We start from the raw sequence: 11,559 nt of genomic DNA, 5'->3' as shown, positions 1-11,559 counted from the left end.
AGAGCGACTGATCATGTCATAACAATCACATGTAGCATCATTTAAGGCAAAGCAGATGGGTCACTTATTTGCCAATGCATCTTATGTATTATTATGAAGCGGTCCTATTTGAACATTAAACATCTTTGTGTTTTGATATCTACACATAAAGTCCAAATTATATGACTTGCTCAAAAAGCTTACAATTAATTTATACAATCAACATGGATTGTGATCTTATTTGACTTCTAATAATTAGTTAATAACCTGCTCATCACAACCTCGATCCATAGCCAGACCTATTTATATTTAGAGAGAGAGAACTACCTAAATCCATCTAGTGTCTTGTGGGTGGATATATAATCTAAGAGAGTTATGATCTAGACAAGCATTTCAGCTTCTAAAAGCAAATAATGTAACATAGTTATAACTCAAGCATTATCATCACCTTCCTTCATATTTGGGTGCACCAATGTAATCCAACCATATTTAAGCTCTTAAATATATATAATGCTAGATGGACAACAAATGATTTATTGGAGCTGTGTTTTTGTTTGGTGGAGTAGGGAATTTAATTCACTAGTACAAATTGGGAATTAATGGCCGAAAAAGTGAGTTGTAAATACAGTCTTTAAGAAGCTAGTGTAGGCATTTCATTGAAGAGTTCCCCTTATTAGGTTAAATTGTATGAAGGTTTGTTGTAGAGTAGTTGGTTTTGGAGAGACTCTTAAAACTCTTCCTGAACACTGAGGATAGGAGGAATTGTTCCATGGGTGGTGGATATTCAACATTTCAACTACCCCCCTTTAACTTCAACCCCACCAATTTATGCTAGTCACATGGGAATGAAGTCAACTTTAACTAGACCTCCATATGCTGACACCTTCCTTTATAAGCCACTCTTGTTGGGAAAACTTAAGGGAGCCATTGCTGTCTAATTCTCAATACTGAAAAAAATTAAGTAGCCACACGACACCAACCAACAGCCCTGTTACAAATTAAAGACTAATGTTTCTTCAATCTAAGGTGTAGAGATGTTCAATATTAAATGAAAATAGACAAGAGACTATGATGAACAGGCTTCTTTAATTTTAGACTTTTGATTGAATACTTAAAAGTGATCTTTTTTGGACTGTGAAGTATTGATATTACATAATGGGGAAATCGGTGGGAAATTGTTATATACATTTAGGGTCCATTTGGTTTGCAGTCAATATGGAATCAAAATTCCTTGGAACCGGAATCAGAATCACCTATTCCTCTACCTGTTTGGTTCAAATAAGAATCAGAATTGGATTGCATAAGATATGGATGACTCCCAAGAGCTGGCGTTGGGCAAAGAGAATTAGGGGTTTGAGGGTTTTTAAATCATGTCTTTTTTTTTTTGGCCAGATGGAATGAGATTTTCATTGCCGGGGGGGGAGGCTGGAATCGACATTCCCTCAAAGGGGGGAATGCCATTCTGTCAGGAATGGGAATCTGAATTCCATTCTGCCCAAACCAAACGGTTAGAACTAGCATGGGTCATTTCGATTCTGATGAGACTAAAGGTGCAAGTCGACTGGATTGGGCTGGGTTTATAGTCAATCCAAGCCCAATCCTAAAATTTGGGTTTAAGGCCCAAGCTCGGACCAAGCCCGATCTTTCCAACCTGAGTCTAACCTGCACTATAATTTGATGCACTCAGTTTGGGTTCGGGCTCAGGCCAGGCTCAGATTAGACCGGGTTTGAGCTACCTAAGGGCTAGGCCTAGACCCGGCCCAAAAAATAAAAAAGCTTGACTTCTTGGGCCTGAACAGAGCCTGATGACCGAAAATCTAAACTCAGCCTGTATAAAATTTTGGGCTAGGCCCGCCCAAGTTGCACCCCTATTCCCAAAACCCGAATGGACCCTTAGATTTGTTTTCTAACTTTGAGAATGATGATCCAATAAATTCTTACAAATATATATATATATATATGAAATATGTAATGGAGAATTCTATAGGATACCCATTAAAAGGACAAGGAGAAGACTTTTAAGAGGCTACCAAGATGTGTGGTGCATATGCAAGGGAAAGACTGTCCTCTTAATTTCATGATTTGGACTTGTATGCTTCCCGGTCAACCCTAATATAAAGTATTAACTTTTTCTTTTGGGTACAAATGATATTAACTTCCTCTATCATATGATTTCTTCTTCTTCTTAAAACACATGCAAATTATGTCGTGAATGATTCAACTGGATTCTTAATTAAATCGAAATATTTAAATTTGCCGCATACTTCAGAGGTTTTTTTTTCCATAAGGCTCAGTTTGGAAGAAGTACAAATACAAAATTGTAGAGTGCAAAATCTTACATTTTCTATTATTTTGTATGTATTTCTATTGTACATATTTGCATTTGCACTCCTTCCCAGGCTCAATTTAGAAATAAAAAGTACAAATACAAATTTATAGAGCACAAAACCTTGTTTTTTTTTTATATTATTTTGCATGTATTTATACTTCTTCCAAACTGAGCCTAAAGTAATCAGCATCGTATCATTTTCAGTTGCTTATTATAATTGTTTCCACATCCAGGTTGTTTAAAGTATCAAAGTTGACACATATCAGACTGGATAACTTATTAATTAACTCTTAATACTACTGTAATTCTATTAATTTATACCGTTTACCATATAATGAGATAGTTAAAGTTGTTAAGTAAATTAATAATTGAAATTTAAAACCATGGCTGACACTGTAATTCCATTTACTGCCAACCATAGTTGTTGAGGGAATTACTAAGCCAACTTGTAATTAGTTCAAATCTCCTCCACTCGACCCATGCATCTCATACAGTTGATCTGGAATTAATGATGTCATTAATTACTGTGATAGATAAGCAAATGGGACCCATGTTTTCCAGATCAACAGTAGGGATGCAATGGTAAGGAGGCAAGATGCATGCGTGCACCTGGTTGTTGCCTTAGTATCTTCCTAGTTGTTGCAGATTTTATTACAGCCATTATTGCTGTCATCCTCCTCATCATCATTACCTTTTGATGGTGATATTTGCTGGTGTGTTGCTGTTGATGATAATAGGGGAGAGTGACAAAGAAACAAATAAATTTCATAAACTTCTGAATATGAAGGAATTGAACACATAAAGATACACACCATGAAGGCGAAATACACTACTTATGAGTAGATTGGACATGATGTCTAACGAACAGCATACCAATCGATTTCTTAATATATGCTTAATTACTAGATAAACTTGATTCTCACTGTCAGTGGTTAATTGGCCAATGTGGACACAGAGATGCAGCTGAAGTAGCTAAAACACTATAAAACCATGCTAGAGGTACTCTGCTTATTGCAACCTAATGGCTCAGTTTGGAAGGAGTACAAATGCAATTATTTAGAGTGCTTGCATTTTGTATTATTCTGTATGTATAAACTTGCACTGTACATTATATATATGTATATATATATATTTGTATTTATACTCTTTCCAAACTGAGCCAATAGGACAAACTTGCATCATTTGCTGAGCTAGCTAGCTTGGTTAATTTCCTTAGGTGGGAGGGCCTCGCTCATCTCTCATCCTTTTGGTGGTAGAGAGGCCATTAATTAGTTTTGTGCATCTATGAGCCTCCTTGGGGCGCGTTATACCTTGTCACAACTATATAAAGCTCCACCCACTGCCCTAACCTTCAGTACCAGATGAGTGTGTGAGTGGAGAGTGCTTAGGTTAGGGGAAGAATTGTCCTAGAATTTGCTCACAGCAAACTTCCATGGATTTCCATTCTGTTATCGTTGCTTCCCTGTTAGTAGGGCTAGCAGCACCGTTGTGCAGCCTTGTTCCTCAGGCTGAAGCCCGTGCATTCTTCGTTTTTGGTGATTCGCTTGTAGACAATGGAAACAACAATTACCTGGCCACTTCTGCTCGGGCTGACTCATATCCTTATGGCATCGACTACCCATCTCATCGAGCTACTGGCCGATTCTCTAATGGCTTTAACATCCCAGACCTTATCAGTTAGGCTAGCTAGCTCCTTTGATTCTTCTGTATATATAGCATCTCAATGCTTTAATTTGTCTTAGCTAGCTAGCAATTGAAACTAATTAAACTCGGCATTTTTTTATGTTGTATCAGGTCAGGCAATCGGTGAAGAGTCCACACTACCCTATTTGAGCCCAGAGCTCACAGGACAAAGATTACTTAACGGTGCCAACTTCGCTTCTGCTGGAGTGGGAGTTCTCAATGACACTGGAATCCAATTTGTAAGCGCCACCCACATTTCATCTCAACTTCTTGCCGCCATTTCATTCTGAGAATTAAGTTGAGCTCACTGACCTGTCGAAGTTGTACAAATGCAGCTTAACATCATAAGAATCTTCAGACAATTGGAGTACTTCCAGCAATACCAGCAACGGGTAAGTGCGTTAATTGGAGAAGAACAGACTCAGCAGCTTGTGAACCGGGCGCTGGTTCTCATCACTCTCGGCGGCAATGACTTCGTTAACAACTACTACTTGATTCCCTTCTCGGCAAGATCTCGGCAGTTCTCTCTCCCAGACTATGTTCGCTACGTAATCTCTGAGTACAAGAAAGTTTTAATGGTATAATTCTTGCTCTTTTTCTTGTACTACTCCTTGTATTGTATAGTATGCATACACAGTCCGAGCTCCACACTAGACTTAATTAGCCATTTCATGAAGCCATGGTGGCCTGGTGGGTGGCTTGGCTCAATGCGCTTCACCCCGTCAACCTGCTCCCTGGAAAACCTAAACAGTGAAGCACAGTGAACGGGGTGCGTACGTATCAGACTATCACCATAGAGAGAGAGAGAGAGAGAGAGAGTTAATAGGAGATACGGTTGGTTGGTGAGGTGAGGAAAGCAAACTTAGCATCTGGTTTCTGCATGCACCATTAAAGCGTACGTAGCCAACTACCATGCATTTATAAAAGGGACGGAAGCCCGTATAACTTACACCCAAACAGACCCTTTTACAGCTAACCTCATAAAAGCTGAAAAATAAAACGATGTGCTTTGCCATTTCTTTCTGAGAAAATTCAAAATTCTCTCTCTCCCTCTCAATGTTAAATGTGGGTCTGGATGCGGTAGGCACGGACAATGAGTGAATAGGTAATAGCTGTATCAGATATGGTTTACTTAATCTGCTTTTCATCCAAATGTTTTTTCTCGGTTAGAAAGAAATTATCTATTATTTTATTATTTTTGTTAAAATAATTAAAAATAAAAATAATGAAAAAAAAACCTAAATGTATTGGGAGTTGAGATTCATTTACGTTTTTTTTTCATTGTTTTTTATTTTTAATTATTTTGACAAAGATAATAAAATAATGGATAATTTCTATTTAACCAAGCAAAAAAGTTTTGACGAAAGGCACATTAAGTAGGCCATGTGTCACACAACTATTACTAGACTTGTTCATGGGCCAGGCCGGACCGGGCTCGGGCCCAAGTTGTAGGGCCCGAAATTTAGCCCATACTGTTACTATCACTACTGCTGAAGCGACTGAATAGAGAGAGAGAGAAAGAAATTATAAAGAAAAGAATAAAAAATATATATTAAATTATAAAAATATATTTTAATAAATATTATATTATTTATATATTTTATATAATATATAAAATAAATATTATATATTTTATAAAATATATAATGCTGAGTTGGGCTGGGCTTTTTTGACAAATCCCAAGCCCGGCCCGAAACACAATCGGGCTTACTAATTTAGGCACGAGGTCAAGCCCACGGGCACAATTACATGACCAAGCCTGACCGAGGCGCAGACCAGGCGGGCCAGGCCATCAGGCTACCCAGCCCATGAACAGGTCTATCTATTACGTGCTCACTCATTGTGATTACCTAATGTGCCTAACTGTGCTTAATTTGTGAATTACAAACTTTTACTTTTGTATGTATTGCAGAGGGTCTATGAACTAGGAGCTCGAAGGGTTCTTGTGACTGGAACTGGGCCTTTGGGCTGTGTTCCAGCAGAGCTAGCCTTGCATAGTGTGAATGGTGAATGTGCCATTGAGCTGCAAAGAGCTGCTGCCCTGTTTAACCCTCAACTTACTCAGACAATAAACGAACTCAACAGCGAAATCGGTTCAGATGTCTTCGTTGCTGCCAACACAAACCGAATGACCATGGATTTCGTCAGTAATCCTCAAGCTTATGGTACGTTGAACATGGTTAATTAATTCTTAAAATTTCTAGACTCCCTTTGATGAGAAGAGTACAAATACATATATGTTCAGTGCAAATACAGATGTTATAGTATTGGAGATATATTTGTATTTGCACTCTTCCCAAATGGAGCCTTCGTAAATAAACATGATTTAGAGCTACCAGCAAACACCAACTTATAAATGGGATGAATTTTTTCTAATAAATGCCAGAGACAAGCTTGTACCTTGTACAATAGTTTTATATATATAAATTAATGTAGCTAGCTGGTCATGCATGGTCTGTGATTTCTACCACCCAAGCTGATCAACACAGATTGGGTTCGGCCCTCCTGCTGCCAGACCAAAATTAAAAGTATGGTCAGTATAAAATCATTTACAGAAATTGCTTTCAGAGCAACAAAAAGCAAAGCAAAATTCTTGCTTCTTTTAATTCTTGAGTACCAACCACTCGTCTTAATTCATCGATCACAAGCATCATATCTTAATTAAGACATGATTTTTATGTTTGTTTTCTCTGAGTGAATCAGGTTTTGTTACATCTAAGATCGCATGTTGTGGACAAGGGCCTTACAATGGGATAGGACTCTGCACGGCTGCATCAAACTTGTGTCCCAACAGAGATGTCTATGCATTTTGGGATCCTTTCCATCCAAGTGAACGAGCTAACCGGATTATAGTCCAACAGATCCTGGCGGGTTCAAATGACTACATGCACCCAATGAATCTAAGCACCATAATGGCTGTGGACGCCTGGATGAAGACCTAATTAATTAATGACCAGCCCTTTGAAATTTAGAACATATTAATTTTCCTTTAGACTCCATTACTATTGTTCATATGGTGCTTTTGTGCTTGCAAGTTAATTAATCTCTTGCATGCCTTAGTCCCTCAGTAGGATGCATTGATCTGCTCGAGAATAGAGTTCTAGGTGTAGTTTCAATTATATCTGTGTTTGGATATGTCTTTGTCCATTGAAAATTTTTAGCCTGGTTGTGTTTGAATGTCTCAGTAAAGCATTATATGTCAAATTCAATGATTTATTATGGAGAATTCATATTTGCAATAAGGCTGCTTCTATTGTGGTATTTTGCTTTGAGTTTTTTGGGCTGTAAATTGAGCCAAAAAAAAAGTGATTTGAACATTTGGTAGAAGTTGCTTTTAAAAACAGAGAAAAACTGAAGCCAAAAACTTTCAAGCCCCAAATCACAAGCCTAATATTTGGGTTTAATTTGTGCTTTTGGACTTTGAAAGAACAAAACCTTAAGCATATCTTTTTTTTGCCCCAAAATTTACTCTCGGTGGAGGGGTGTTCACTGAAACTTTATTGATACGGGGGGGGGGGGACATAAAGCCTTACCCCTCGTTCTATACAAAGGAAGCCTGGCTCATATAAATATAAAGTGTCCAAGCAACCTAAAATCAACGAATTCTCAAAAAAGGAAGACCTAGACCATCTGTTGTAATCAAGTTCTGTACGTGTGAAGGAAGAGTATCTGTGCAATCATAAACGGTTTTCTGAGACGCTAAGCAACCAAGCTTCGCAAGAGCATCCGTCGATTGGTTAGCCTTTCTGTAAATATAAATACAAAAGAAATCCAATCTATTTCTAAGCACTTGTACCTGAGACAACCAAAACCAAAGTTTCCAAAGAGTTGTACAAGTACCATTGAGAATATCAATTAGAAGTTTGGAGTCTGATTCCACCATAATCTTATCTAAATTAAATGCAATTGTCAGGTGTAAGCCATCCAGTAAAGTCATAGCCTCTGCAACTAAATTGGAGTCCAAACCATAAGTGTTAGAGAAAGCACTAATAAAACCATTTTTTCCATCTCTAATGATACTCCCTCCACTGCATGGGCCAGGATTTCCTCTAGAAGCACCATCAACATTCAATTTAAAGTATCCATCCGGAACCGCCAATAAATGTGCCACCTTGATGTATCTGCTCTTAATTAGGTGAATCTGCAACCCCAAACCCTGTAAGGAGAGTTGTTAAGTAAAACTCACCTTATGGGTGAGATAGATTTAGAGGAAAAGAGACCTCCTGAATTCATCACACTATCACCCAAATCACCATATTAGAGCATCTGAATTTATTTTCCATTATGTACTTGTTTCTTTCTTTCCAAATTTCTCAGGCTACAAAACAAGCAATCAGTCCTACTATAACAGCCCATTGGTTTTTTTCTGAAGATGCTAAAAACCAAACAGAGAAAAACTCTTTAATACTCTCATTACCCCTAAAAGGAAGCCCAAACAATTTGCTAAAGGAAAGCCAAACTTTCTAAACTATGCAGCTATACACTAACAAATGGTTGATATTTTCCTCTGAGTGATCACAACAGCAAACACATCTGTATACAAAAGGGACCCCCAACTCCTTTATATCAGAGTCCACCCCTACCTTCCCCATCATAAGTTTCTAGACAAAGAAACTTATCTTGGTGGGCACTAAAGCATTTCAAACTACCTTGTACCATTCCACCATAAGATGAGAAGTCCTACAGAAGGACCATCCATGGTCCAATTATCAAAACAGAAGTTGATTTCTCCCCTTTCCACTAACCACCTTGATAGAAGGACTAAGTCACCTCTTAGTTCCATGTTCACTTTCTAGGTACATGAAGTATAGCTAGGAGGGATGGCTATATAGAAATGATCATGCTTCAGCACCTTGGCTCTAAAAAATTCAACTCACAAAGAGTTTTGAAAAAACACTCACCACAAAGCTTTCAACCTGAGGGCTTTTTGGACATTAAATAATTTGCAACCCACCTTCAGAAAAATGTCTCACAATTTTCTTCTAAGTGATCCAATGGTGATGATTACATATATTCGAATTAGACCAAAGGAATCCTTTCATCAACTGTTCTAGGCACTTGATAGCCTTCCTGGGAGTTTTAACTGTAGACATCAAGTATATCGAAATACTGCTCAAGACATGCCTAATTAAGACCAACTTACCTCCGGCTAAAATCACTTTCCCTTTCCAGCCTGAAATTTTTGGTGCCACTTTCTACACAACCCCATCAAAGGCTTTTGCTTTCACACGGTCTTACCAATTGGGATACCAAGGTAGGTGAAGGGAAGAGGCTTATGCAAGTAGCCTGTGGCTGAAGCTATGATTTGGATTCTGCTATGAGAGGCTTTTGTTGAAATGAAAAAGCAACTCTTCGCCTTATTCACCAATTGACCCGAACATTGCTCGTACCTTTGGATTATTGACATTACTTTTTCTAACACTTGCTTAGACCTTCTTGTGAAGATGATGGTGTCATCAGCATAAAGACTATGGGTTATAGGAGGGCATCCCCTATGGGCCACATAAACATCTGTAGGATACTTTTCACCTAACTTGGACAAGTTTCTACTGAGTACCTCTTCTGCAACGATAAACAAATAAGGCAAGAATAGATCCCCTTGCCACAAGCCTCTGGTGGACTGGAAATACCCTATGACTCCTCCATTCCAAAGAACTGAGAACCAACAATTCACAATCATTTTTCTAATCAGCTCAATCCAAGCTTCACTGAAATTGAACTGTCTCAAGACACTGAAATTGAACCCAACAAAGCTTGACAACTTGATTTGGTAAATCCCAATTGGGTCCTGAGTGGACCTGGTTCATCCATAATAAATTTATATTGGATTGGGCTGAACTAAGCTAATATCTGATCCATTGATATAAGATAAGAATATAGGTATCAATGGGCCAAGTTTAGGTTAAAATCTATCTAAATTAAAACAAATTTGAACAGATTAGACAGTCCAGACATTGAATTCCGGTCAAAAATATTTATTGGATTAGACTGGACCTTATCCATTAATTCGTAATGGACTCACACTGGACTGGATTGGATGGACTGGATTGGATTGGACCAAATCCAGTCCAATTGACACCCTAGGTACTGGTAGATCTTTAATTTGCTAAAGTGGACTGTACTCCTTAAATATTTACCTGTGAATGATGAAATTAACCCTTAAGTATGTTCCATAGTTATAAGTTAAGGTTGTTTTTGATTTGATGGTGGAAAATAACATAGACACAAATTTGAGGTAAAGTTCTGAAACTCCTAAAGAAATTCCCTCAACTTTCTTTTCTCTCCTATTTTAATTCTACCAAACCAAATACTTCCTTAAAGAAAGCTGCCTTATCAATATGTCTATCCACACGCGTAAAGCTATTACCTAGCATTAAGAGTTTAATTACGCAAAACTAAAGCACTCCTCAGAACTGATTTCACATAGTTCCATGGGTGGATTATGTTTCAAATTCAAAATTATGGGAATAGAGAGAAGAATTGTTTACTTCTGCCCCTTTCTGATCAGAGCCTTATTGACCAAATAAGGAAGAGCCTCATGGCCAGCCAAGGTTCTTAAAATCACCGGAATTAATGCTTTTTTTCTTATAAAGTTTTTGTTTTATTTTTATATTATCTTTTGGGACTATATGCCCGGATTAATAGTCACGATAACTTCAATGCTTCTGTACTCTTCAACCCCAGTTTTCTGTGTGAAGGAGCTAGCAGTGACCCATGGAAAGACGTATGGGTAGCTAGGTATGGTATTAAACAGTTTTCTCATCAATCTCCCCCAACATTTTATTATATAAACTTTTTGGGGTATGATCATAAGAGGGACGACTTTAAGGCCTTAGAATCAATTAGGTTAAAAATGCAGCCTCAGATGCTTAATAATTAAGCACTTGTCAGCATTTCAAAGGGCTTTGCATAAGCCGAATGAAAGAGCATGAGCAGCACTGCTCTTGTTTTTTTTTTTTTAATATGAAATTAAAAGCTATATTTCAAGTAAAACAAGTCCTACAGTACCATTCTTAATTTTATTATTATCACAATATTTTTTTGGTTTTTATATTTGTTTCTTTTTCTGAGTAGGCCAGGTATTAATTATAAGTTCTCTCTTGTCTGCAGGCACCTTCATGGGGCTGTCCATCTGTCATAGATAGAAACTTTCCACCATTTGGTGGGTTCCAATCCTCTAAATATGGGACAAGAAGCTATTGGCCCTAGACCTTTCTACAGATCTTATAGACCACACCTAATTAATATTTATTTACCCCTAGAAAGGGGCCCAGACTACACTCAAACTCATTGTTCGGACGCCTTTGATCAGTGATTTCAAAACCGGACTGGATTCGACGGTCAGATCGGAAAAACTGGGAATCAGTCATATGATTGGTTTTGTTTCACCCCAAAACCATTGATTTAGTCAATAAACCACTGATTCGGGCAGTTGAATCATTGAATCAACGACCTGAAAAATGGTTTTTGACCTTTTTTATTTATTTCTTTTTTTTTTCAGTACAAGTTACCTGTTTGGATTCAACGGTCAGACCATTCAACCCAAGAACCGGAGCCCATAACGGTTC

At 37.8% G+C, this 11,559-nt stretch overlaps 1 protein-coding gene across 1 annotated transcript; it reads left to right on the top strand.

Moving 5' to 3' along the window:
• Positions 1–3,318: 3,318 nt before the first annotated feature.
• Positions 3,319–7,233, top strand: LOC148878578 (GDSL esterase/lipase At5g33370-like). The gene is made up of 5 exons (XM_088956887.1): positions 3,319–3,984; positions 4,103–4,230; positions 4,327–4,569; positions 5,904–6,156; positions 6,695–7,233. Exons 1-5 carry the CDS (start codon positions 3,741–3,743, stop codon positions 6,931–6,933), a joined length of 1,107 nt encoding a protein of 368 aa, XP_088813013.1. The 5' UTR covers positions 3,319–3,740; the 3' UTR covers positions 6,934–7,233.
• The last annotated feature ends 4,326 nt before the right edge of the window (positions 7,234–11,559 follow it).

This window comes from Nelumbo lutea, chromosome 1 (assembly GCF_056320005.1).
Source record: "Nelumbo lutea isolate HS-2025 chromosome 1, American lotus-T2T, whole genome shotgun sequence".
NCBI lineage: Eukaryota > Viridiplantae > Streptophyta > Magnoliopsida > Proteales > Nelumbonaceae > Nelumbo > Nelumbo lutea.
This window is presented reverse-complemented; position numbering and strand designations above follow the sequence as displayed.

Bases quoted from the DNA above. Each gene is read 5' to 3' on its own strand.
- LOC148878578 (XM_088956887.1), top strand. From the start codon at position 3,741: ATGGATTTCCATTCTGTTATCGTTGCTTCCCTGTTAGTAGGGCTAGCA. The intron at 4,570-5,903 runs GTATAATTCTTG...TATGTATTGCAG, and splicing joins AGTACAAGAAAGTTTTAATG to AGGGTCTATGAACTAGGAGC. The intron at 6,157-6,694 runs GTACGTTGAACA...TGAGTGAATCAG, and splicing joins CAGTAATCCTCAAGCTTATG to GTTTTGTTACATCTAAGATC.